The 25898-nt window shown below is 39.9% G+C and overlaps 1 protein-coding gene across 1 annotated transcript in view; it reads left to right on the top strand.

Annotated features, from left to right (window-relative positions):
* The first annotated feature begins 7999 nt into the window (after positions 1-7999).
* The window catches only part of PGM5 (phosphoglucomutase 5), a 67740-nt gene continuing 49841 nt past the window's right edge, over positions 8000-25898 (top strand). Inside the window, exons 1-5 of the mRNA XM_035896077.1 lie at positions 8000-8156; positions 10709-10855; positions 13360-13485; positions 15968-16158; positions 16992-17146. Coding sequence (XP_035751970.1) covers positions 10723-10855; positions 13360-13485; positions 15968-16158; positions 16992-17146 — 605 coding nt within the window. The 5' untranslated portion in view covers positions 8000-8156; positions 10709-10722. The remainder of the gene's footprint in view (positions 8157-10708; positions 10856-13359; positions 13486-15967; positions 16159-16991; positions 17147-25898) is intronic.

Here is a 25898-nt window from a genome sequence, read left to right as displayed (position 1 = left end):
GGGAGCTGGAAAAGGCGGTTGGCTGCAGGAGGAGCCGTAGCGGGGTTAAAAATAAGTATGTGGGAAACTAAGGTGTAAGACGCTTATCTGCTGCTCAGCCTCTTTTAAACATGTCCAAGTAAAATGGTGTTGTTGAAGCAAGAGGAATTGAGCATTTAGCTTGCGTCCTAAGAACATAATCGTTCGTCTCTGTTGTTCACTTGCGAACAAGTTAGGAAACGCACAAAGGGGACAGTGGCGAACGCCTCTGCCGTCAGATGGGTTACAGCCTGTCTTGTGCAGTTTTGAAGATGGGAAAGAAATCGGGAAGAAAAACGATGTCTTCTGATAAATAGATGCACTTTTGTGTGTCGGTGTATGTGTACGGAAGGCTGGGATTACCAGCTAGCGCAGGCTTGAAGTTCCTACTTCAAAGCAGTGTTGAAGCTGCTACCTCTCGTTACGATGGCTAGATTGATTCTCCAGATCTGGCAGAAGAAGCAATATAATTTTATAGGTTTGGGGGTTTTTTTTGTAGTGAATTTGCTTTTTCTTAATTTTTTTCAAAAGCTCCATTCTTTAAATGCAGCCCTGTTTTATAACCAGGAGATCGTTCAACTTCGAAACGGACCTCCGAACGTGTCTGAATTTCCCCTGCTGATTTATTGTCACATGCAAGCTATATGGACTAGCCAGCCTGGAATAAATAATGAGTATTTAAAATTAATTTCTAAAGCACCTTCTCACCACGCTGATACTACCAAGCAGACACTGAGTGATACCTGAGGTTTCAGAGAGACTGGCTGTGTCTGGCTACCAGCTCGCTTTTGCAAACTCACTGTTCACGGAGGAGCTCGGTAGATGCCAGAGCTTCTGTGGTCCATGGTACGAGGAGGGCTGTCAGGGGGAACACTGGTGAAGTTGGGGATGCTGGCGAGGGTAGCGCGGTGCTGTTCCATCCACAGCGGCGGTGGGTGAGCGTGCAGGGAAGCGAGCGCAGAGCAGCGGGAGCGGGCTGGTGTGTGGGCATCGCGAGGAAGGCAGGACGGGGCCCGGAGGAGTGCTGCTCCCTAGCCCCTTCCCCACGTAGCTCAGTGGAGAAAGCCTCGCTGCTGGAATTGTATGTGCTGACCAGGCGGGTTAAAGCGCAGCAACAGCTAAAGCGAGAGCCCTGCAGCAAGAGCTGCCCTGCTGAGGCCGAGGTCCTTGCCTGCCCTTGCACGCTGGTAGGAGCTACAGAGTGAGTTACAGCCACAAGGTGAGCACAAGGACTGAGGTGCTGGGGAAGACAAGAAGTTTAGGATTCAGTCAACCAGGTTATGCTGTATTCAGGACTCCTTCCTGACTAATTTTTACTGTCAGTTTGCCTCCTTCCTGCTCGTTCTATCACATTCCAAAATTTGTTCCATTTTCCCTGAAGATCAGGTCTTTTTTGACCTTGGGAGATTCCCAGTTTGACATGTTTCTGGCACCTTGCTGTAGTAGTGCTTCCCCTTTCTTAAGTTACTGCAAGTTTCTTGGAAACACGGTTTCTCCCTAGTGTTTTCTGAAGCCAAAACCTAAGCTTTTCTGCTCACAGTTCCCACAAATATCTGAATTCAAGCACGATACTCTTATTAATGACACAGTCCTCACAAATTCAGCAGGCCAGCTGGTGGGGTGCTACTGGTACTGAAAAGGCTTCCCGTTTCCATGTGCTAATGCTCCATCCCCTCATTACCATCCTCACCCTGCTCACCCTCACCCCTGTTTTCTTTCAAGCTGCATAAGCCTCACATTTGCTTTGTGAATACCATCTGTATGTTTTATTCTTTGGCTGTTAAGATGCACCTGCTGGGCAAATATCTAAACCTCCTTGAAGGCACTGTTTAGTGCTGTGCTATGTTAGTAGGGGGAGAGAAAGGGAATACTCCCAAGGGCGGAGATCTCTCCCTTTGGATGGGGTTGATGTTGTTAGAAGGCTTGTAGCCAGTATCACAGGGGAAGAAGCCAGCTGGGTTAGGCAGGATCGGCTGAGATGCCTGAAAGCCTTGAAGTTGCATTCAAAACCTTTATCTGCCCCAGAGTGCCAGGAGAGGGATCGCCACGTAGTGCTGATAAACTGAACTTGAATCTTCTTCCTGGAAGATGCATTCTGAGTGTTATGGTTAATTGTGCCTGCTGAGTACAAAAATAAAAGGGATTTTCTATTATCAGCTGTAAATGTATTGCCCTTTAGAGTTGCTAGGTTCCCCTTGTTCTAATTTGGTGACTCACCCCGCATTCCCCCCGCGTTAACAGCCTAACACAGTTGGCATGGGCCCCAGTACAAGGAATGAGATGAGGCCCCCTGCCCGGTCAGCTGCCAGCGCTTGCCCTGCTGCCTTCTCATCTTCTCATCTGGCTCATGCCCTCCAGTTTGGGGTTGCAGGTACAGGCTCCGCAGCTATCGCCTGCCTAGGCTTCCACTGGTGGCAGCAGCTGCGGGCTGCTCCGTGCTCTGCAGCTGTAATCGGCACACGCTGCACCAGATCTTCCTCTTCAGCCCTGAAGGTGGCTAACCCAGGGTCACCCTTTGACGGGTCACACAGCTGGGGCTGTAGCAAGCACATTTGGGTGAGGGGCTGCCTGTCATGGGAGGGTGGGGGAGTGTGAGGAGAGCCAGACAGAGGTCCTGTACCGTTCTGGGTTGCAACAAGCAGTTTTGCAAAGAGGGGTGGTAGTAGAGTATCTGAGGCTCTATTTCCCTTCTCACCTGTGTCCTGTCAGGAGTCGTGTCCTTGTACCTTAATGCCTGGAAGAACTGAGGTAAAAGGCTCTGTCGTTTATAATACAGTTCCACTGCAGATTAAATGCAAGTATTCCATTAGACTGTCGTCTGGATGTGGTGTCTCATTTTTGATGCAAAGTTTAGGATAGGTTTAAACGAGAAGCTGCTATGTGGGAGTCTCAGTGGCAGATCAGAAGCTGATGATCATACTCTGAGTATGGAAAGTCATAGCAACATCCTAGAGGGATCATGGAGTGTTGCTAGTAATGCGGTAGAAGTTTGAGATGGCAAAGAGTTTTCCAGCTGTCTTCTCTATAATACCGTATTGGTTTTATTTTCCATGGTCTTCCATGCAAATCTTGGGCTCCCTCCCTGGACCTGTCTATGTCGGACGTGGTGCTCAGTCATCTTTAGGATACTGTAGTAAAAGACAGGAAGGCACAGCCCCATGCTGTCCAGGGTATAATGTGCTTGCTTCATGTTCTTTCAGGTTTAATTGACTGAGGCATGTGAGAGATTACTGGGGAAAAATAATTAAAAAAAGCATTAAGTGAGTCCATGATAATCAACTGAATCGTCTGAAAATGCACAGCTGCAAGTGGTAATATTGCATAAAAATGTTCTTGTAAATTAGGGTGACTCTGCTTTCAGATGTTAACAGTTTGCTGAGGATCATGGTCTTTGTTTCTGCTGTTGCTACTAAAAGTGGAGTGACAAAATAGAATGTGGCACGGCGTAGGGGCACAGTATTAGAAGAGACATTACATGCCTGTGATCTCGTAGCCATGCAAGTTTTTGAATTCCAGAGATAATCTTTCCATGCTATGAAACTGTCCAAGATTTTCAGAAGGATATTACTGGAACTTTAATTGTGAGTCAGTTACATGGACATTATTTGGTTACTGTTTTAGCCCAGGTTGTGAAAAGTCTGTAAATCTGAGTGTTCATTACTTAAAATTAATTAAAGGTCAGTTTAGTATTTGGTTCAGAGACAAAATGGACAGCTTCTGGGCCGAGAGAGGATGAGGTTGTGCATTCTTGCCACCAAAATGAAGAGAGCAGGGGAAGATGGGTAGCATGTGTACACTTCTAAGGTCTGCACTGACCTCAGGGAGTTTCGTAAAAGCACCAAAGACCTTCATGGAAGGTGAAGCTCTTTGCAGTAGTCACTGCAAGTAAAATATCTGTGTATCATTCTTGTAATTTCACTTTTGTCACCCTTAATTTAGAATATCAAGTATTGCAGTATTTCTATAATACAGAAATTAGTATAATGAATAATATTTCTAAGTAGTATAGAAATAATGGCCTGGTGACAGACGCTGAAGGCAAAGTGAATTTTAGTATTGGCATCCAGAAAAATGGGAAAACTGGTTTGTGCAACATCTGTTGAACAGGAAAAATATGAAAATATGGTGAAGAGAGAGTGTCAGGTAATTTGTGCATTCTGAATAATCTTTGTATTTTGCTTACTTTTAAAAAACAGTTTTGGTGTGCATGAAGGCAAAAATATAAACCTCACTAGCTGAGATTTGTAAGTACAGAGAACATGTGATCATGGTAAGCCTGTATGCAAGTGTATGTGCATTTATACTTGAGTACCTCAAGATAGATTCAGTGTCGTTCTTTTCAAGCATTTTGCAAAATGTAATTCCTGTCATCTTCCTTTTGCTTACCCGTACACAAAACTGTTTTAAGACCTGGCACCCATTTCTGACAGCTGTATTTGGAAGATTGAGTCATTGCTCTAGCTTTCTACATGCTTCATAGTTTAGAAAAGGGAGAGGCAATATTTAAACCAAACATTTTCAATATATATTTTCATCATGCTTTTCTTTCCGTAATAAAGGTACATGGGTAGACTGTTGTATAGACTGGAAGAGAGTTTGTTAAAGTCTATTTCCCAACATTCTGTGTTTTTTCTAATGCTTCAGTACAACTGGCAATAGTGATTAAATGACAGCATAAATACAACAGTCTTGCAAGACATGGCGTGTTGTTCAAAAGCCACTTCATGGACTGAAAAGAAGCCATAAAAGGACACACTCAAATTCAGAACAATTTGAAAAAATCTCTCTTTCTCTTTCACATTATTTACATGGCACTGGCTTAAATAAAACAGTAAATTATCTGGCCAAGGGGAAGTTTTCTTTCTTGAGCTTGATTCCAAAAGTATGTGAAGTCATGTGCTGGAGCTGCTAGTGGTTTCAGTGCCTTTCCTGATGGATGGAGTTTTACCCTATGTATTTTCTGAGGTGAAAGTGTGTCTGTCAGTGGTCAGCCCACAATTGGAAACACTTCTGCTTTTTTTTTTAAAAAAAAAAAAAAAAGTTTTCCTTGTTCCACAATGTAGGAATTGCATTTCTGTGGTAAAAAGTAGGATTGTACCAAAGATTATTTTTGAAGTAGTTTAGTATTCAAAACAGTTGAGTAAAGAAAATGTAAATGTAGCATTTGGAGATTTAAAAGAGTTTTAAAAGAAGAAGATGATTACATATATGTGAAGAAGTCTGATCAGTAAAAGAGATACCAATTTTGTTCTGTAACCAGTGAAAGAACATTTGATCAGCTGCTTCACTTGGCTTGCAGCTCAGATTGGAGGAAATACACCTTTACTCATGCTCCTAAGGTCTGTAAATTATGATAAATTGATAGATTTACAAATACACATTGCTGTAAATTACTGTTTAGTTTTACTTTCAGGGAGAAGCAAGAGTGGGAAGGCAGGAGAGACATAAAGTCAGAAAGTGATACAGAGTCTCACAAGTAAATGCTGTCACAGTGCACTAGCATAACATCTAATCTGTTCTTCAAGGAAAACTGTATTCCCTGGTATGTTTTGTTCCACAAATAATCAAAGGTATTTGTGTTATAGTTGGCATCAGGTTCTATAAGAAGGAATCTCAGAATCACAGAATGGCAAGGGTTGGAAGGGACCTCCGGAGATCATCCAGTTCAACCCTCCTGCTAAAGGAGGTTCACCCAGAGCAGGTTGCACAGGACGTCATCCAGGCGGGCTTTGAATATCTCCAGAGAAGGAGACTCCACAACCCCCCCTGGGCAGCCTGTTCTGTCACCCTCAAAGTAAAGTTGTTCTTCTTCATGTTCATCTGAAACCTCTTATGCTTCAGTTTGTGTCCATTGCCCCTTGTCCTGTCGCTGGGCACCACTGAGAAGAGTCTGGCTGCGTCCTCGTGACATCCGCCCTTAAGATATTTGTATGTGTTGATGAGATCCCCCTCTCAGATGGTATTGCTCTTAATTATTCAGTCGTAGGTTAATGAAACTGTGTTGTTAGGGTTAAATAGGAAGTAAAATTGTTCAGTACCACTGAAGTGAGCAGAAATGTGGTTAAGCTGTGTGGTATATGTGTTAACTGCACACTATACACTCCACCCTCACCAACTGACCATGTCAGTGGAAGCGCTGCTTTAAAATAATCTGATTCTGCTGATTTGCATCTTTTCTCCTGGAAAGGATACTGGTTTTCCCTGGAAAATATTTTTGCTATAGTAGAAAAGTGAGAAACCAAAATTTTTTGTTTCTTAACTTTTAAAGTTTTCCCAATAGTAGCAAGAGCCTGTCAAATGAATTGTGAAGATTTTCCTTGGACTGTACTTATAATTTTGATAGCTTTCCTGCTTTCTATCAACAATCCGTAGGCTTCAAAATTACCTGCAAAAACTGTGAAAAGAGAACCAGGTAGACAAACAATCATCCTATCATCAGATCTCGAGGTAGAAATCTCAGTTAATAGAATGCGTTGTTCTGCACAATTTTTTTAAAATATGAAAGCAGATGTTGTAATTCTCAGTGAAAGAGAAATGGCTAACCATGGTTTGAGCTTTGTGAGGGTTAGCAAAAAAGAAATTTGTGCTTACTTTAGAAGTTGATAATTTTAGTGTAGAAAACTTTTGGTTTTTTGTTATAATAGTTCACAAAACCAGGCTAAATAAATCATCTTTAATCCTTTGCTTTTCTGAAATTATTTTGCATCCCACTTCAAAATAAGCATTAAGTGCCTCGCACAAACGTTGGACCCAGAAGAAGGTCATCTATATATGAAGAAACACCTCTTTTTAGGGAAAGGCAGCAGGTAGTTACACCTCCCGTGCTGTTGCTTTGCCACACAGACAGTAGAGCTATCAAATCCCCCTCCAACTAGGGAAGGGAATCTGGGGTTGAACTCCCAGTCTGCTTTTAGATGGGGACTGGGAGGGACTCTCCCTCTCTCCCTCCCTCCCTCCTCCCACCCTTCCCAAACTACTACTCAGTGATGGTAGGTGGTTTTTTTGGTTTGCTTTGTTGTGTTGTTTTTTTTTTAAAGTGAAGATAGTAAAAACCCCCAAACTTTGGCAATATCCTTTTCCCCCCTTTTTTTTTTTGTCCCTGCCTGTTTCCTAAGAACTGGAACTCTTTCATGTTTCTTTGTAAATACATTTCTGGTTGGCTTCTAGGTTATTTATGTTGAGCTGAAACTGCAGTATCTATGTAGGGAATGAAGGCAAGGTTTTGAAATTGGAACCTTGCTGTGGAACTGCACATAATACCAAACACATTGAGTCAGTGTTTTAATAACACCACCTGAAAGCTTTTTTTAGTTTAAGAATGGTGGGAACTTCCCCTGTTCAGTGGTGCCCTGAGAAACATGCCCTCTTCATCTGGAACAGCCAAGGAGTCACTGATGGCTGGAGGAGGAGCAATATTTTCTATAGGGCAGGACATCCAAGGGTGTCTTGGTAATAGAGATGTGACTCACAGAGACTGCAGGTCCTAGTATGTAGTGGTGTTTGTGATTGCACTGAAAGGCCGCTCCATGAAAGGCAATTTGCTTGCTGTGCTCTTTACGCTCATTAAAGCCCCAGTCCTGGAAACTGCATCCACATGGTCAGCCCTAAACTATATTGATGTCTGAGGGGATTTGCTAGTTTGTGGGACTACCTGGAAAGGTTTGATATCAGGATCATAGCCCAGTGCTATGCTTCGGAGCTTTGCAAATCACTACCATGGCTGTGCACTTGCTTTACTGTCAGTACACAGGCCACTGGGGTTAAATGTGCCAGGGCACAATATTTTTTGTCAGCTCTCCAGGTTAAGATGCAACAAACTATAGCACATATATTTCTCTGCTAAAGAACAGGTTCCATATTAGGACCTTATGATTTTTACCCTATACATGTATACCTATATGTGTGCGTGTGTATGTTTATTGATTTTCAAAAGTTCAGTACCATTCAGACTGCTTTGACTTCCTTTTCCACCTAGATTGGCAGATTGGTTATTGGACAGAATGGTATCTTATCCACACCTGCTGTTTCATGTATCATCCGAAAGATCAAAGCAGCTGGAGGAATTATTCTAACAGCTAGCCACAGTCCTGGGGGACCTGGAGGAGAGTTTGGAGTCAAGTTTGAGGTTGCCAATGGAGGTATGTTGGTTTTTTTTAATAACACATTATAATATTGCATCTCAGTATGACGAAAATATGCTGACAAGGATAACTAGCTGACTTTAACTATGTGTTTTTCATTTATTCTGTTAAAGCTATGAAGAACATATGCATATCTTATTTTTTCAGTAATAGGAGTGTATTTGTTTACATGGGTCTGTACAATAAGCATTAAATATGCACTGAAGTCCTTGTGGTAGCTCTAAGTTTTCTATAAAAAAGAGGTTTGTCATCCCATTTTTATAGCATTTTATGTAGTCTGCCAGATCACTGTAACAGTTCTGATCCTTTTATAAAGATGCCTATGAGGGAGCTCTGTTTTGCTCATATATCTGTGTTACTTGCCTTGGCATTTACTTTAAAGTGTGTAATTTCAGAAGTGCCATAAGCAGTATAACTCATTGTCTTGTATGGAAGAAAGCACTTCTCATGTTTACCCAGGAAATAACTGCTCTTACCCAGGGAGAGGGTTGTACCATTTCAAGTAACGCAATTCCACTGTTGAATAACGGAATTTGTGTATATAGCTAATGTCTTGTTTTCCAGAATCGGCAAGGTAACGCGTGTAGGTACATTATACATTATGTGCGTTTTATGTTACAGATCTGTGACATGGTGACATGGTGACAATTGCTGTCACCTTGCATACCTCACGCATGCAGAGTGCTTTCCATCTGAAAAAACTGAAAGTGCTTTTAAAATAATGCTTCCTTCCCCATTTTGAAGGTGGGGGAACTTGAGAAGGGTATGCTTGTCCCTTATCCCTTGTTTAACTGAAAAATGTTCGTGGTTAAACCAGTGTGATTTTATAAACAGAATAGGCTTGAATCCCAGAGAGATTAAAGGGACTGTGGAAGGTCAGAGAGTGAGAAGCCAGGGTCACGGCACAAACATACCAGAGCCAAACCATTAGATGCATTAGCACTCTATAAACTTCAAAATACCATGTACACCTAAAATCTGTTTGATAAATGGATAACTGTTGGCGGGGCATTCTTTTTAGTGTACTTTGCCTTTTTAAAGAAAATTCAAGCAGGTTATTAAGCTTTAAATATGAAACACTCCTCAAGCACAGGTCAAAAGGTTCAATTATTTATGATAGCCGGTAGGGATGTAGTGAAAAGTAGTTGGTTTAAGTTGCAGCTGAGAAAATGTGGGTTAAGTATTAGACAGGGCTTTTGAACTAAGAGAATGGTTAGGCACCATGACAGGCTCCTAGGGAAGGCTATTGTTGCTCTGCATTCTTGCTCAGTCTGTCTTGCAGATCCAGGTCAGGCAGAAGTGGTTGGTTTCTGTAGCTGTAGGAGAGAACGCAGAGTGTCACTGTGGGATTTCCTTAGCTGGAAAAACCAGTAGACAATACATCCATCTATCAAGGATGATCTGGAGGTAATGAAACCTGTCCTCACCCCTTGGATGGGTTTGGATTAGATGAGTAAGAAGTCATTTTCTAAGCCAAATGAAGAGTTAAGTGACTGTTACTTACTGTATTGCCTTGGACCATCTGGTAGACTGCATCTAAGATGGAACAAGCTAATTTACGTGGCAAAGCTGCGCTGAATAAAGCAGCTCTGCTAGAGGAGAGGGAAATTAGCACAGAAAAGACAGAGGCTTTGGATTAGGAAAGAGAGCATGTAAAAGAGAATAAAGGAAGTCATTTTTCAGAGTGGAAGTGTGGCTTTAATGTAAGCAATGAAGAGTCAGATAAGCCAGAAAGGACTTTTGTTGTAACTCAGACTCAACTGTTGCACTACATATGGTATAGCTCATCTGGTAATTTTTGCATCAAGCCTACAACTTTTATTTGATTGGCAGTAAATCTCTAAAAATAGAACCAACCTTCAGGATTTTGCAATAAAAGTAATGCACAAGTAAGATGTGGTTTCTGTTTCTGAATGACGTAACTGTTCCACATCATAATCGCTTGTTAAGCAATTCAAGTATTTTCAATTCTAACAAAGATACATTTCATTAAGCCATTGGAGGAAAACTGCAAGAGTCACCATTGTCACCATTGTCTAACTGGTAAGACTTTTAAAAATTATAATTATGTTTAATGAAAGAAAGTGAAATACAAAGATGTCTAACCTTCACAAGCGTACATTTGTAGAAAGCCCTATGAAGCACCAGGAATTACTGCTGAAGAACAGGCTTTCCTTTAATAGCTGTGTGGAGATTCCATGTAGGGTAAAAAATGGCAGTCTTTGACCAATAAACCCAAAGAAAGATGGCTGTGGGTTTTCTGATTCCCTCATGCCCCCTGCCGTAGATAATGATTGATTTAAATACTCTATGTGAATGAAAATGTTGCAAATAAAGTACTGTATTTCCATGTTGTATTTTTTCAAAAAAATGTTTTAAAAGTGTGTTACACTGGAAGAAAAGACCTTATTTACTATAGTTCTTTGTTTGGGTTTATTCCATAACAACTCCAATATATTAAAAAAAAAAAAAAGTGCTCTAGCACTCACTTTTTTAGTAGGGAACCTTCATTTAAAAAAAATAACCCACAACATTATTCTTTCTTATAGGACCTGCACCAGATATGGTTTCAGATAAAATCTATCAAATCAGCAAAACCTTGGAGGAATATGCCATTTGTCCTGATCTCAGAGTTGATTTATCACGCCTAGGAAGACAAGAATTTGATCTGGAGAACAAATTCAAGCCTTTCCGAGGTATCAATGTGTGCTTTTATGCATGCTACGTCCATTTATTCTGAACATTAGAATTGCTGCAGAATGATAATGGGTAATTATTTAAACAGAACTTTAATTCTTAGCTACAAGTTCTCAAAGTATTAGGCAGTATAGGTAAGTGTTGTGTTTCTTTTGCACATAAAGAAGCTGAGTTACGGACTTGAAGTGCTTCAGGCCTCATCATTTAGCCAAATAACTTTGCCAAATGTATGTGCATAGGCTTGCTAGTAGTTAAACACTGAACACAAACATTTTTGGACTGGGAATGGTTTTCTTATGGAAGTCTAACAAAAGACAAAAGAGTTTGTGAGAGTCTCAGTTTATTCATTCTTTGCTCACACTTTCTGAAAAGTTGAGAGATGTGTAAGGCGCTATACATCCAGTGACTCCAAATGTAAAGGGAGTGCTTAAGCGCATGTTTAATTTTAAGCATGTGAATACTTTTATGCCTACGCTCAATTTAAAATGAGCTAACACAGCCATTTTGTCCTGAAGGAGTCAAAAGCAAAGGAAGGGGTCCAGACAATATTTCAAATATGATGAAACTCTGTGTGGCCTCAGGAACTCTTCCTCATTCCCAATGCCCTAGAATTAAAGCCAGTTTATTTTCCACCAAAATATTACCTTTTGAGACACAGTAAATTTTGCTAAGTAAAGCTTTTGATTAAAAATCCCTTAAATTATGATTTTTTTGATTGCAAAGAACATGTTTGGCTTTTTAGGCAGACAAAAAGCAAAGAAAATTCAGCTCTAGCACCACTCTGGAGTCATATGATTGCCACAGTTTTAAATTTTGCTTTTTAAACTTTTTAGTCTCTCTGAATTGTATTTTTCTAAATGAAAATGAGATACTGCTTCCCCCCCTACAGGTAGCATAAAAATAGATTTAAAAGAATTGCAATTTTTCTTGAATGTTTTTCTAAGGAAAAATAATTTCCCAATCATCTCTTCCCAGAATACATCATCCTGGGACAGTACAGCTGCCAGGGATCCCTACTGAAGAAATGTAATTGGCATGAATAAATAAAGTTTACACAGGTCTGAATACAGGAAGAATGAAAATAATAGAATCAAAAGTATTTTAAGATACTATCTGATGTATTTAAAACTTCTGCTTTCTCAGTTATATGAACTAAATTGTGTGAATCAAGGCTGCAGAGGTGTTGAAGCAACTGAGAGTAAACCAATTGGCTTTGGCAGGAGCTAAAATAATTTTTAGACTTTAATCCTACCTGCACTTTATCTTAACATGTGTGAGCAGCTCCACTAAAGTTGAGGCATTTATTCATGTGTGTAAAGCTTAGAGCTTCCTTAAACATTGTTAGGAGCAGGGCATAGAAGATGCGCAGTAGTGTAATTTTAGTGAATCCTTGAGACTTTCAACAGATACTATAGAATTAACTAATTTTCGGATAGGTTTTACAGGTTGTTTTTCAGCCTTGAGAACCGTCTTTTTTTGTTTCTCCATTCAAGTGTATTGTTGCAATCTGTTCTAAGTGTTTTTCTCAGGCTCAAAAGATGTCTGTGTCATTGTCATGTTATCCTAAAGAAGAGCATTAGGGCGAGGTCAGTCTTTCTGAGGAAAACTGCCTGATATTCTAAGTAATAATTTAACTTGTAACAAAAATATTTTAAGATACTCATTTGACCAGATAAAAAGGTATTTGTGTAACATATGCTTTGTAATTTAATCAGGACAAGTAATACAAGTAATTTGTTTTAAGATGATGGAGAAGCATGGCTTTTGACAGTTGTTTGGTCACTGCTTTCATTATGACAGACTCCCTTTTGTTAATTCATTTTAGTTTAAGGTTTTACATGCAAAAGAAGTAGAAAAATTGTAGTGCTCTGCTTTTATGAATGTAGAATTCAAATTAGCAAGAACTCAGGAAAAAACAGATGTTTTATCTGAGCCTAACTTTCCTGAATCAGTGAGATATAAAATGCAAAAGCATAGTGGTAGATTGACAACGAACTGGAGACAGACATTTCAGGTGCCAAAATCGAGAAGAATAGGCTGTATGTCTCTCCTGATGGAAAGATGCAGGTAGATACTGCTGTCACATGGAAGAATAGAATGTGTGGCTTCAACTCAGCATGGACGTCTTCCATCCTCTGAGAATAAACCTGTTGAGCTTGAAAAGTTGTTCAGCGATTTAGTGAATGATAAATAAAGAGTTTACTTTGATATAATGTGCTCTCATGAATGTTTTCTGTGAAATAGGAACTGTCAACTTACATTATCTTTGCAGTCCTTTAGCAGGCAAAACTGTTGACCTTTGCAAGGCTTAAAGCTTGACGGTAGCCACACTGAAATCATTAGGTCTTTGACTTCGTCTTTATTGGGCTTCACAGCAAATCCATATTATGCAGAGGTTGCATGCTCTGATTTTAGTTGAGGTACATGGCTGGTGAAAGTGTGCGGAAAGCAATATTTTCCCACGTGTGAACTGTAGTGATCTTTTTCTACCTAATTTTTCTAGTGGAAATTGTGGATTCTGTGGATATCTACCTCAATCTACTTCGAAGTATCTTTGACTTCAGTGCAATCAGAAATTTGCTGACTGGACCCAACCAGATTAAAATAAGGATTGATGCCATGAATGGAGGTATGAACTTAAGTGGCTATCAGGATAAAATTGTAGGTACACTGCAATAGCTTCCCAATAAAGATGGTACACTGCAATAGTTTCCCAATAAAGGTACAGTGTATAGAAGTCAGACTTCTTACTAAGGTTAAGGGTAATAAGAAAGCATTTGAACATTATACTAGTAAGAAAGGCAGTCTTTTAACAATGGGTTATGTCCCGTACTAGGCAAAGAGGTTTATCTTTCTTGATAAAGAAGTGAAGGCATATGTGTCCAATAAATGTTCTCTTTCTGCATTTGGAAGCAAGCAGGATGAGGTAATCTTGCCATGAGAGGGTGATGAAGTATGTTACAGTGTGCAGTTACCGAGGAGGTTACAAGGCAGCCTCTACTAAGAGTAAATTCTAAATGGTATAAAATTAGTTAAGTCTGAATAAATTGCACCCAAGGGTCCCTAAAGAATTGGCTGAGACCTCTGTCTCACTAAGGTTAACTGTTAAAAAAATTCAGTGTACTGGGTGCAACAGAGACAGCAAGGGGACCAAATTTGTGCCAATATTAAAAAATTATAAGCTGTGTCACTTGGGGAAACATAGATCAGCATGAAATCTATCTTAGGCTACATCATGAAAAAATAAAGATTTCTACAGGTAATGGCTTGAAGGATAGTAATGCTGTTCAACATTATCTTATGGAAAACAAATTCCATCAAACAAACCAGGTTTCATTCTTTAATGGGATTACAAAAACAGACCAATAAAGGGAGCTGGATAGACTTACAAAGCTTTTGTAAAGCATTTTATCTAGTAGAGTGTAATAGTTGCTGTTCAAAAGATTATAGTGGGCATACAGTCTGTGTGAACACCCAGTTTTGTCAAGCTGTGGCAAAAGAGCAGGTGGTGTCCTTGAACAATGCAGAGGGAGCAATGAGGAAGGCACTGCCTCCTGTCACGTACAGTACTGAAGAGAATGTTACTCAAATAGTCTGTAGAGCTCTGATGTCCAGATCTATAACTGAGTGTTGAAAAATTTTACACGTGGTCGAAAAGATGCATAGTCTGGCTCAGGGTTAGAAAAACTGATGCATAACAAAAATTTTAAAGGACTGAGGTTTTTTATTTACAAGGTAATAGAGAATTGGCTTTATGACTTTGTATCTTGGTGGAGAGATAGCCCCACTATAGTACATAGTACACACACAGTAAGTGTAACTAGAATATTTGTTTATACAACAGAGAAAGATTTTTTTTTCTGCAGAAAAATTATTTCTCAAGTCTTCTGTTCCCCAAAATACCAAAAAGAATCAATAGTGAGAAGTTGAGGCCAGACAAATTCACATTAAAATGTAGCTCACATGTTTATGGGTAGCAGTGAATAACCACTGGAGCAATCTACCAAAGATTGCTCCTTCTCTTGGTGGCATCAGATCAAAAGACTTTCTGGATGAGATGCATTAGCCAAAAGTAAGTCACCAGCCACAATGTAGTGAGAGTTAGAGAGGACCACATGTGTATGTGGACAAACTGTCTTCCAAAGTTTGTTTTAGCTCTGCACTTCTGGAATACACTTTTATGCTTGTAGACATTGATAGTGTAGCACTGTCACAGAAAAGAGTAATTACTTTTGGTAAGAACCCGAATCATTGTACTATATATTTTACAGAATTAGCGTCTAAAGTTTCTTGAATACAAGTTTCTCACATAGGTTTACCTCAGGTTACAGTAGCTCCAGTTAGCAAGGTTTGGGAGTAAGGTAGGAGACAGAGAAAGCACGAGTGAGCGAGCAATCACTCACAAATTTTTTACCTCTTGAGTGACCAGTCCACACCTGCCTCAGGGATGCAGAGAGCTCAGTCAGTTGCTAGGGTCCGTTCAGTCGCCAATTGCATATAATAATAACGATACATAATAGCATGAGCTGGGGTCTTAGTTGGCCATATATTTAACAAAATAAAGAATTTATTTTGGAATTAGTTTTGAGAAGGTTTTTATTATCTACATGGTAATAACTAAAATGTGGTAAAATTCTTTGGTGGACAAACCTGTAGTAATTTTGACATGAATTGGAATGTTGAGATAAGTTTATTTCCCATTTGTATTCCCCTACTGCTTACTTTCCTTGCTGTTATGTGTTAAACTGTTGTTTACATCCCAGGACACATAGAATAGCATCTTATTTTTATTCTAGTGAGAAAAAACCCTCTATGTGTATGATTTTTTTTTTACTTAATAATGGATGAATAAAACTCGCATCTTTCACCATTTGGTGATTACTTTTTCACTTCCGCTAGTGGGAAATTTTTAATGCTGAATTTCCGGTTTATTATTTACTGGGGGGACAATCACATAGTCCTCTGTGAAATAATAGTTTGGTTTTTGTTGCTAGGACAGACGTATAGAATTGCTGAAAGTATGTTTTGTATCAAGTCTCCACGGTGCTGTGAAAAATTTGAATGTCAAGCATACGCTTTTGTGACTGCATGGCAGATTTCTGTTTTTGCAGTTATGGGACCTTATGTGAGAAGAATCCTGTGTGATGAATTGGGAGCTCCTGCAAATTCTGCCATAAACTGTATTCCTCTGGAGGATTTTGGTGGACAGCCTCCTGATCCCAATTTAACATACGCAACTGCCTTGCTGGAGGCTATGAGAGGTGGCGAGTATGGATTTGGAGCTGCTTTTGATGCTGACGGAGTAAGTATTTTGATCTGTCTGGAGGTTTCACCATAGTTGTTTTGTCTGGGGTCAGATATGGGACATGTAAGTATAATTTATTTGCTTTTCAGTAAGCCCTTGAAGCTGAAAGTGATACTGCTTTCAGGTACAGATGATAGCATTTGCAACCCATAAATCAGACACATATGTTGTAATTTGTCTCTGCAGATGACTGCCAATCAAGCAGAATTTGAATGCAGAATGAGAATTCTTTAAATATTAGGCTAGTTTTATCTCATACTGGTGTAAAGCTCTTATTCCCTGGTTAGGAAGAGACAGCCTATATAGATAATATGGACTTGTCACAGTAAGTAGTAACTAAGTCCTTTTTGGCTAACATTGTAAATTGAGGGATTTTTAGCTAAGTAAAGCACTGAATCATAATCTTTGTTTTAATTTTTTTATGTCTTATTATCAGCATTATAAACAGCGGAGTATTACACAAACAAATTTCTGTCCTGACAGGGTGGGAGAAAGATGAAAAGGTTATGAAGAGAAGCTGTTTTCTGTTGTTGGTAAACACAAAACACCCTCCTACTCCGCATATAGTGTGTGTCATTGGCAAAAAGATTCTCCAGAAGCTTGGGACTGATCTGGAGCTTTGACTTGCGAGGCTGGAGGGAGTGATGCTGTGATAGCGAGACTATAAACCTGCCAGGATGATGCCAATAAATTATTCTGCCTGAAGAGGGATGCGAGTAACCCAAAGCCTGTTCTTTTTTTCCCTACCTACAGCGGATCTAATAAAAGCAATTACCACTCCCCAAAGCATGACATTTAAGATGCTTTTTTGAATTTCTTTTCTCCTCCAGGACCGCTACATGATCCTTGGCCAAAATGGTTTCTTTGTTAACGCATCGGATTCATTGGCTATAATTGCTGCCAATCTGTCTTGCATTCCATACTTTTGTCAGATGGGTGTCCGAGGATTTGGCAGGAGCATGCCTACCAGCACAGCCTTGGACAAGTAAGATGAAGCATGTATTTGTATCACCTTGGTCATTGCATTAGTTATCTCTCTGTTTTGTACTATATAGGAATTTCAAAATTGTGAAGTCTTTTGATAAAAGCTTCCTGTTTTTCACCATCTTTATGTGCTTTATTGTTTTAACTAGTTTTGTTGATATTTTGATCTTACCTAGACTAATTTTACCAAGCTTTACTTGGATGAAAACAGTTTAATTCAGCCTGGAAGAGAAATAAATAGATTAAATCTTTTTGAAAGTAAAAACACCTGACTGTTAATCCCTTTTCCAAATAACTTTACTCTTTTTCTTACTAAATAATGGATTACAGTCTAATCTAGCAGCCCTTCTTATAAAAGTCATGGAAGTACTCATTCAGTACTAATTCAGTTCTAATTCAGTACTGAATAAGCATTAAAAAAAACCCAAACAAAACCCCCTGCTTATTTTAAGCCATTGAAATATATAATCTATTATGATACAAAAAGTCCCAGGAGGGACTGCAGGCAGTCATGAAATCCGTTCCCAGTTTGAAGGCAGGTTAAAAGTATACCTAAAGCTATTTCTGACAAGTCCAGTCTGCTCTGATTTGCTGAATGTGCATCCTGTGTTAGTAACTGAATTTTGAACAAGTCTCATCCAGGCCTAAATTTCCTGTACATACTGGCATAAGAGGATTAGCCTAAGTATTATTGCCTTACATATTCTGTGAGGAAAGAGCATTCACTGAGTCTATTGTGTCTTAGTGTTGATCCGGTTGCATAGCTTTACTAACACAAGAAATATCCGCTGCCCCCGCTAGATGTGTCTAATCAGGAAACAGTAATTTGGAAGTGAAATGTAGCTTATGTGAAAAGGTTTATTGCTCTTTGAAAAGCAAGGATATTAAGGTGCTTCCCTATTCAGGAAATTTCTGAAAGTTACTAAATTCACAGCTAGCAGCTTCCTCTAATGCTTGACAGAGTCTTCAGGGAAATACTCCTTACTTGTAGGTAGATGGTTGAATTTAAGGAAATCCTGTTAGGTCAGGGTTTGCTGTATTTTGTTTATTCTGCTTAGAGATAAAAAAATTTTGTTGTTTAAGTGAAAGCCACTATTATATTGAAATACTGTATAAAATAAAGAGAGGTTCATTTTGCATGTAAAACCCAGGATATTACTGTAAGACTTGAAGAAAGCGACATTTAAATATGTTTGTCTATCTTCTTTTCTTGAAGTTCAGTAAATATGTCAGAAAGTATGAATGTACCAAAGTCCCTTTCAATAACACTGTGACTATTTGAATTATGTTCTTGACAATGTTTACTTGACCTTCTGGAGCACAGATTGTCTCATGGTGATTACTGCCTTATTTAGTTCTGTGGAGCAAAGTCTGATTATTAAATAAAACTGAGAAATTTATTATGATGGAAAAATGTAAATATTTTTCCAGCCATTCTTACAAATATTTATTGTTATGAAGTTTCCAGTCTGCATCCAGGATGCTTGAATTTTTTTGCTTTCATTTTGTGGTTGTCTGTTTTCATGAAGATTTAAAATTTACATGTTTTCAAAGTTGGCCCCTTTTGGTTTGTGTCTCATTTACACACATGACAATCCAAAATACCTGAATTTTAATTTCCTGTAAAAATGCCATAATGTTGTCCAGAGATTCTTTTGCTTTGGTGGCCAAAATTATGTAACCTGCTTAACTTATAAGTGCCAGTGCTGAATTCACTCACTGAAGAGCCCAGCTTAGAGCTGAAATCACAGTCAGTCGTTCATCTTAAGCAAGTCACTTTTCCTATATATTGACTGGCTACATGGATTGGAACACAGTAAGGAGTATAATAAACACCTTCCTCAGAGGTTTATTGCATGAGTTATTGAGCCATCGTGTCTTCCAGGATTCCCAGTGAAGCCTGAACTTCCAGGAAAGATGGCTATCTATAAGAGGTATTTTTCAGTAAAATCATAGGATGTCATTGTCTGAAATCCAATATATTGCTTGAAGGAGTGGCTAACAGAGGGGTTGATTCTCAGTATAGGTTTCATGTTGAACTGAATTCCAGTTTCATGTATCTGTAAACATAAGGGACAGTTCCACTAGTGTCAGTGAAAACTTACAGTGGGACAGTGTGTGTAATGCATTCATGACTCCATTCCCATGGATTAACTAGCCAACTTGCAAGAAAAAAAAAAAAACCAGAGGGACAGCATCCTTTCTGTGTTTGCTGCTACATGTCTCACCTCCAATATAATAAAATCAGTAAGGAAAATATTTCCTGCTCTGAGTAGAACATTCAGAAAAGAATGGGTAACACTGCTTGCTTAAGTCCTGCAGTAGGTTTCAGGTTACCACTTAGTAGAGTATGGCTTAAGTCTATTGCTTTTTTTTGTTTCTTGATCCCTTTTATTAATTTCTAATGCACTTGTCTTATGTGGTCCAGGGACAACCATCACAGAACACTTTTGTATATCTACCTATAAAGCTCATGCTTCAAGCTCATGGACTGGAAAGAAAATATTAAAAATTAAAACTCTGCTGTGACTATTAATTCTGACAGAAAAGAAGGAAATAATCACAGAATGGTGAGGGCTGGAAAGGATGCCTGGACATCATCTAGTCCAACACCCCAATTCAAAGCAGAGTCAACTAGAATGGGTTGCTAAGAGCAGTGTCCACTTGGGTTTCGAGTAGCTCCGAGGATGGAGAGAGACTCCACAGTCTTTCTGGGCAACCTGTGCCAGTATTTCACCACTCTCAGAGTAGAAAAGTTTCTTCGTAAGTAGAAACAAAATTTCCTAAATTTCAGTTTGTGGCCATTGTGTCTTGTCCTGTTACTAGCCACCATTAGAAGAGTCTGGCTCTGCCTTCATTACTCCCCCCACCCCTCATTGGGTATTTATGCACATTGACAAGATTTGCCCCCCATACCTTCTCTCTTTGAGGCTCAGCAAGCCCGTCTCTCTCAGTGTCTCCTAGTAAGACAGGTGCTCCAATACCTTAGTCAAATTTGTGGCCCTTTTCCAGAGCTGCTCCAATAGGTCCAGAACTGGCCTCAGGACCCCAGAGTTTGTCTCACTAGTGCTGAGTAGTGAGGAAGGCTCAACTCCCTCCATCTGCTGGCAATGCTCTTACAATGCTACCCAGGATGTTGTTGGCCTTCTTTGCCGTAAGGGTTTATTGCTGGCTTATATGGTCAACTCATGGTCTATCAGGACCTCAGGTCCTTTTCTGAAGAGCTGCTATCCAGCTGTTGGCCCCCAGTATGTACTGGTGCCAGGGATTATTCCTCCCTGTTTGCAGGGCTTGGTGGCATTGTGCTGTATTGACTTTCATGAGGTTCCTGTATGCAATTTTCTCCAGCCTATTGAGGTCATCTGTTCTATGTTTCATCCTTTTGTGAGGATATAATGGGAGAGAGAGTTGAAAGCCTTGCTGAAGTCAAGATAGACAACGTTCACTGCTCTTCCCTTACTCTCTGAGCCAGTCACTTCACTGTAGAAGACTCTCGGGTTGGTCAGTCATGATTTCCTCTTCATAAATCTGTGCTGACTACTAGTTTGAAAATTATTTCCAGATTAGTCGCTCCATCACCTTCCCAGGGATTAAGGGGAGACTGACTGGTTTGTAGTTCTCTAGATGTTCTTCCTTGCCACCCTTGAAGATATGAGTGGTTATGCTTGCTTACAGTGCTTAGAAGGCTCCCTCAGTTGCCACAACCTTTTGAAGATAACAGAGGGTGGCCTTGAAATGACTGTCAGCACCTGAGACCTCATGGACTTGTGTGTGTGTAGTTAAGCATTCCCCAATGTATTGCTCCTCTGCTGAGGGTAGGTCTTCCTTGCTTCAGACTTCCACTCATCCCTTACCTCACTCTTGTCTTTAGAAGAAGACTCCTGGGTTATGTAATGCCAGTTGTAGTAGAAAGTATGAATTGTTAAGGTGAGTGAAATATCTGACAGTGAAAGTTTGTGGATATTGTTCAAAATGACTTAATGAAATAAATCCTAATGAACTTCCCAATAGTGATTTTAATGGAATAAGTGAAAAGTTTTGAGTGAAATGTTAACAGATTGTCATTTGGTGTTAGCTGTAACATATCCTGTTAGCATAACTTCCCAAAACTGCTTGGCTTTTGCCTTCTTTGCAACTATTTGTAGTTATACCAACGCTAAAGATTTTGTTAGAAGCTTTTAAAATGGACATCAAAATAGGCATCTAAATATTTATGGTGGGTTGACCTTGGCTGGCTGGCTAGCAGACATTGACTCAACCACTCTCTCAGTCCTGCTCCTCAACAGGACAGGGAGGGGAAATAGGATGAAAAATCTCATGGGGCTGAGATAAAGACAGGGAGATCACTTGCCAACTACTGTCATGGGCAAAAGATTCAGCTTGAAAAAAATTAGTATCTTGCCAATTAAAATAGATTTGGATAGTGAGAAACAGAAAACCTACAGATTAAACCAACACCTTCCCCCTAGTCCTTTTCCCCCAGGCTCAGCCTCGCTCCATCATTCTTCGGCCTCCTCCACCCTAAGCAATGGGGTTGGGGTTGGTCTATAACAGCTCCCCTCTGCCACTTCTTCTGCCTCACACTGTTCCCCTGCTCCAGCACGGGCTCTGCTCATGGGCTGCAGTCCTTCAGGAAAAAATTTGGCCCAGTGTGGGCTCTCCCCCAGCTGCATTTCCTGTCAGGAAATAATCAATCTGCTCCACAATGGTTCTCTCCATGGGCTGCAGGGTAATGTCTGCTCCAGCACTTGGAGCAGCTCTTCCTCCCTCTCCCTCTTCTCTGACCTTGCTGTTCACAGGGCTGTTCATCAGTCCTCACTGCTGGGCAGCTTTTTGCCCTTTTAAAGCATGTTTTCCCAGAGGGGCCACCAGCTTGGCTGCTGGGCTGAGCCATGCCCTGTGGTGGGTCTGTTGGAGCTGCATGGAACTGACTGTGTCTGGCATGGGGCAGCCCCAGCCTCTCCACACAGAGGCTGCCCCTGCAGCCTCCCGCTGGCAATGCCTGCCACATGCACTCAGTACATCATCTAAAACAAATCCCTTAAATACTTAAATATATTTATCTCATATCTAGACTGTCATTCATTGAAATCAGCATTTATTCCGTGTGAGGTATTAGATGCATAGCAGACCTTCTTATATACAAAGATTAAGTGGTAAGTTTTGTTCTTATTCATACCAGTCTACAACCATGGGTTTCTTAGGCACGTCCTGCTTACCTCACTAGATTTAATCTTGAAGTATGACAGCTTAAGTTAGTCATAATCTGGTCTTTAATGCATGTGCAGTACCATTCAGTGCCATGGGAATGGTTATTTAAAAATACTTTGAAAAGTCTTTTTTGTGAGTGAATTAGAAGAAATAAATAAAGGAAAAGGACTTTCAGGCCAACTGTTATTTACATCATATAATAGTATGGACAAGAATAAGAACAATGCTTGATTAACGAGGGAGGGAAAGCACCCTTAATAAACAGAGCACTTAAAGATTTCTACTGTGCTGTTGAGTGCTGATATTTCTTATTTTCTGTATTTTGTTGTTCTAACACTAGAAATAGAGAAACTGTATAAAGATGGTTGAAAAGGACATGGCAACATTTGTAATAGTAGGTGCAGTAGGATAGCAGAAATAGTGCCTAGGAAAATAGAAGAAACTTATATCCTACTTGTTAGTCTTCCTGAAGAAGTTATGAGATGATAACTTCAAGCACAACTAACTAGGATTTAATAATACAATCACTCCTCCATAAAAAAATTGGAAACAGAGATAACAGTGGTCAAAAGGATCTTGTATGCGAACATCCCTAAATTTTTTTTCATGAGAGAAAGATGAATTCTGGTAGAAATACTTCATTGTATTTGATGGTGTCATCACAGTGTCTCTGGGATAACACTTTTTTGGTTGTCAGAGCCCAGCTATTGTCTGAAAGATGTAATTTGGTCTACAGAATCAATCTTCATGTTGTAGTGTACCCAACTCTCTTTTGGCCCACTTCTGGGCCTTGGTAATAAGAGTAGCTGTCATGTGAGGGAATTGGATCAATTCCTGTCCACTTGACTACTGTCTTTTGAGGTCATGGGCCTCTCTCCTGGACTCTATGCTAGAGAGCAAATGAAAACCACCTCTTCTTATGGTGCACCCGTATTGTGTGGCCACAGTTTAGCCTAAATCATTGTACTAGAGCTTTTTCTTAGCTATGAAAAAAATTCATTTATAGTACTTGAAATAAAGGAGTTAGAAAATCTTTTTCACTTGTGTGCATGATGATGTATTGTTTAATAGTTTTTCACGGGGAATTATTAAACAGAAGGAAGGAATAATCCAGAGGACACTAAATGTTGCTTAGGAATTAGCAAATGGAGTAGTGGATTATGAGATAATTCACTCAAGATGTTTAACATTTACATGTGTTTGCCTGAAGTGACTGCTGGAATATACTAGTATGTACTGTAGGGAGAGTGTAACATTTGACAGGAAACATCTGCTTTAATATGCTCCAACATCAACAGGATTGTGGCAGTACATCTCCAGACTTCAATTCCCTGGCGGTTTGTACCCTTAGGTTGGTATTCTTTTTCTTGTGGGGAATGCGAAGCCATGTACCCTGTTCAACAAACTATTCTTTTTTCATATCCTTGTATTCGGATTTATCTGATGTTTGCATAACAGTAAAGGAAATGAAATACTGAGATGTTAGCTAATGGTCTACAAAAGGAGACTCACAAGGGTGAGTAAAAATTGTTTCTGTAGGAATTATGGAGCTGGGTGGGAATGGAAAATAGTCAAGTTGGTATGGGAAAAGAGGATTGTTGAGACTATACCCCTGGGGCTAGCATTATCCAATACCTTGTTTCTGCAGCCAGGTCATTTCAAGGGCATGTAGGTGCTCCAATTGTACTTACCCTGAGCAAAGCTGAGTACGTTGCCACGCAGCACCCTGCCACTTTACATCTGGTAGCCCATCTTTTAATTCAAGTTTGACACATCTCTGTTCTGTCTGCTGATTGTCCATTTACTGTCTGGTCAGGTAGAGGCAGGTTTTAAGGGGGCCTGCAGTGAGAGTGTCTGTTCTGGGTTGTTTAAAGAAATGTCCTCATGCAGTGAAGGGCAGAGATGTGATGAGCTCTAAACAAGCTGTCTTGGATACAGGAAGGAGGCTGAGCCTGGCAGCAAGAAACTCTTAAATTCACAGTGCTGGTTCAATTTGTCTGAAGCACAGCAGGAAGCTTTGCTTAAGTGGCTCTTTATGGTTGTTTCTTTCAGACAGGAACCCCAAACATTATAAGCAGCAGTGAATGACACAAAGACAGGATGAAAAATGCTAATTCAGCTAACTGTCTTCTTAAAATTATTTTGCCCAGCTACCTGGCAAAGTTTGCCCAGTTATGACAAAGGCTGTATTTCTGCTTACTCATTATTATCCAGGGGGGTTGCTCTCTCTTCCTGCTTGGAGAGCAGCAACACTGCTCCAGGAGTTTTAATCTCATTGTGAGAATTAGTAAACAAAGAAGGAGTTGGCTGTTTGGTAGGAACTGCTCAATAAGACATCCTCTCTTCGTTCTCAGCTTAGGTCAGTTTGCTTTTGTCTCTCACTCCTACACGGAAACACTAGAGAAGCAAATTATCTCCACTAACAAATAATGAACATTTCTCTTTGTCATTTAAAACACAGTTATAATAGAAGGAAACTTCAAGGGCATCATGAGGCTTGAATAATGGGCTAGTGTGTACTGTGATACGTCAAAGTCAAGCTTTGCACAAAAACTGATATAGGTTGATGGGAAGGTGAAGAAAGAAGGGCTGACTGTTCCTCTGCAAGTGATTCCCAGGGCCTGCTGCCAACAAGGACAGTGCTGTTAGGAGTCAATGGTCTAAACCCAGGTCTCAACCAGGGAATGCAGACCCAAGGAGACCTTTTTCCCTCTTGAAGCACTGGACCCTTCCTACATGTTTTTGTTGAGGGTTGTATTGTCCAATGTAAGTACTGCTGCTTCTTCCTATAAAGCTTAGTCTTTCCTCTGTAAACAGTGACAAAAGTTTTTGGATTAATTAATGGATGGGGCCTTTTATTTCATAAGCAGTAACAGTTACAGAAACATACACCTCTGGCCATGGAGAAGAGCAGACCACATTCCACTTGTGTCTTTGTGATTATTTTGTTGAATTCTTAGTTTACAAATCCTGCATGGATTTTTTTGTCTGTCTTTTCTTCTGAATCTGTAGCTTATTGTTTCTTTGCAACCATTTTACAACCATCTGATTTTCTTCTGTATTGTTGATCATCTGTTTTAATGAAGAAGTTTGTACCAGAAGCAGGATAGGCGCTATACATTTCTTTCTCTACATGGACATCCTTTACTGTTGAGTTGTAAGGGTTTCTTTCAACATAAAGACTCCTCTAAGTTATAAATATATCTTTCTACATGGTTGATACTGTATTCACTCTGTGACTGCGATTTGTTCAAGTTACGCTAGTCATGACCTCTTTTTTATCTTCCTTCAATAGGATAAGTCAGTCTCACTTCCTCTTATCTGGAATAGGCTTGCTGTGAATTTTTTAAGACACCTCTGTCAAACTGAGTCCATGCCACATACTAGTGGTTTTTAAATTAGATGGAGCAAGGACAAGTTGTGTTCTGGAATGCTGCAGAAGGACAACTGCATAAAACCTTCATGAATATAATTTCACGTCTTTGAAGCTTAATACAAAGTTGTTGAGCACTGTGATGGGAAATTTGTTCAGGATTTGTAAC

This window comes from Egretta garzetta, unplaced genomic scaffold, assembly GCF_000687185.1.
Source record: "Egretta garzetta isolate BGI_Z169 unplaced genomic scaffold, ASM68718v1 scaffold886, whole genome shotgun sequence".
In the NCBI taxonomy this organism is placed as follows: domain Eukaryota; kingdom Metazoa; phylum Chordata; class Aves; order Pelecaniformes; family Ardeidae; genus Egretta; species Egretta garzetta.
The sequence above is the reverse complement of the archived record's forward strand: the minus strand, read 5'-3'. Positions and strand labels throughout refer to the sequence as shown.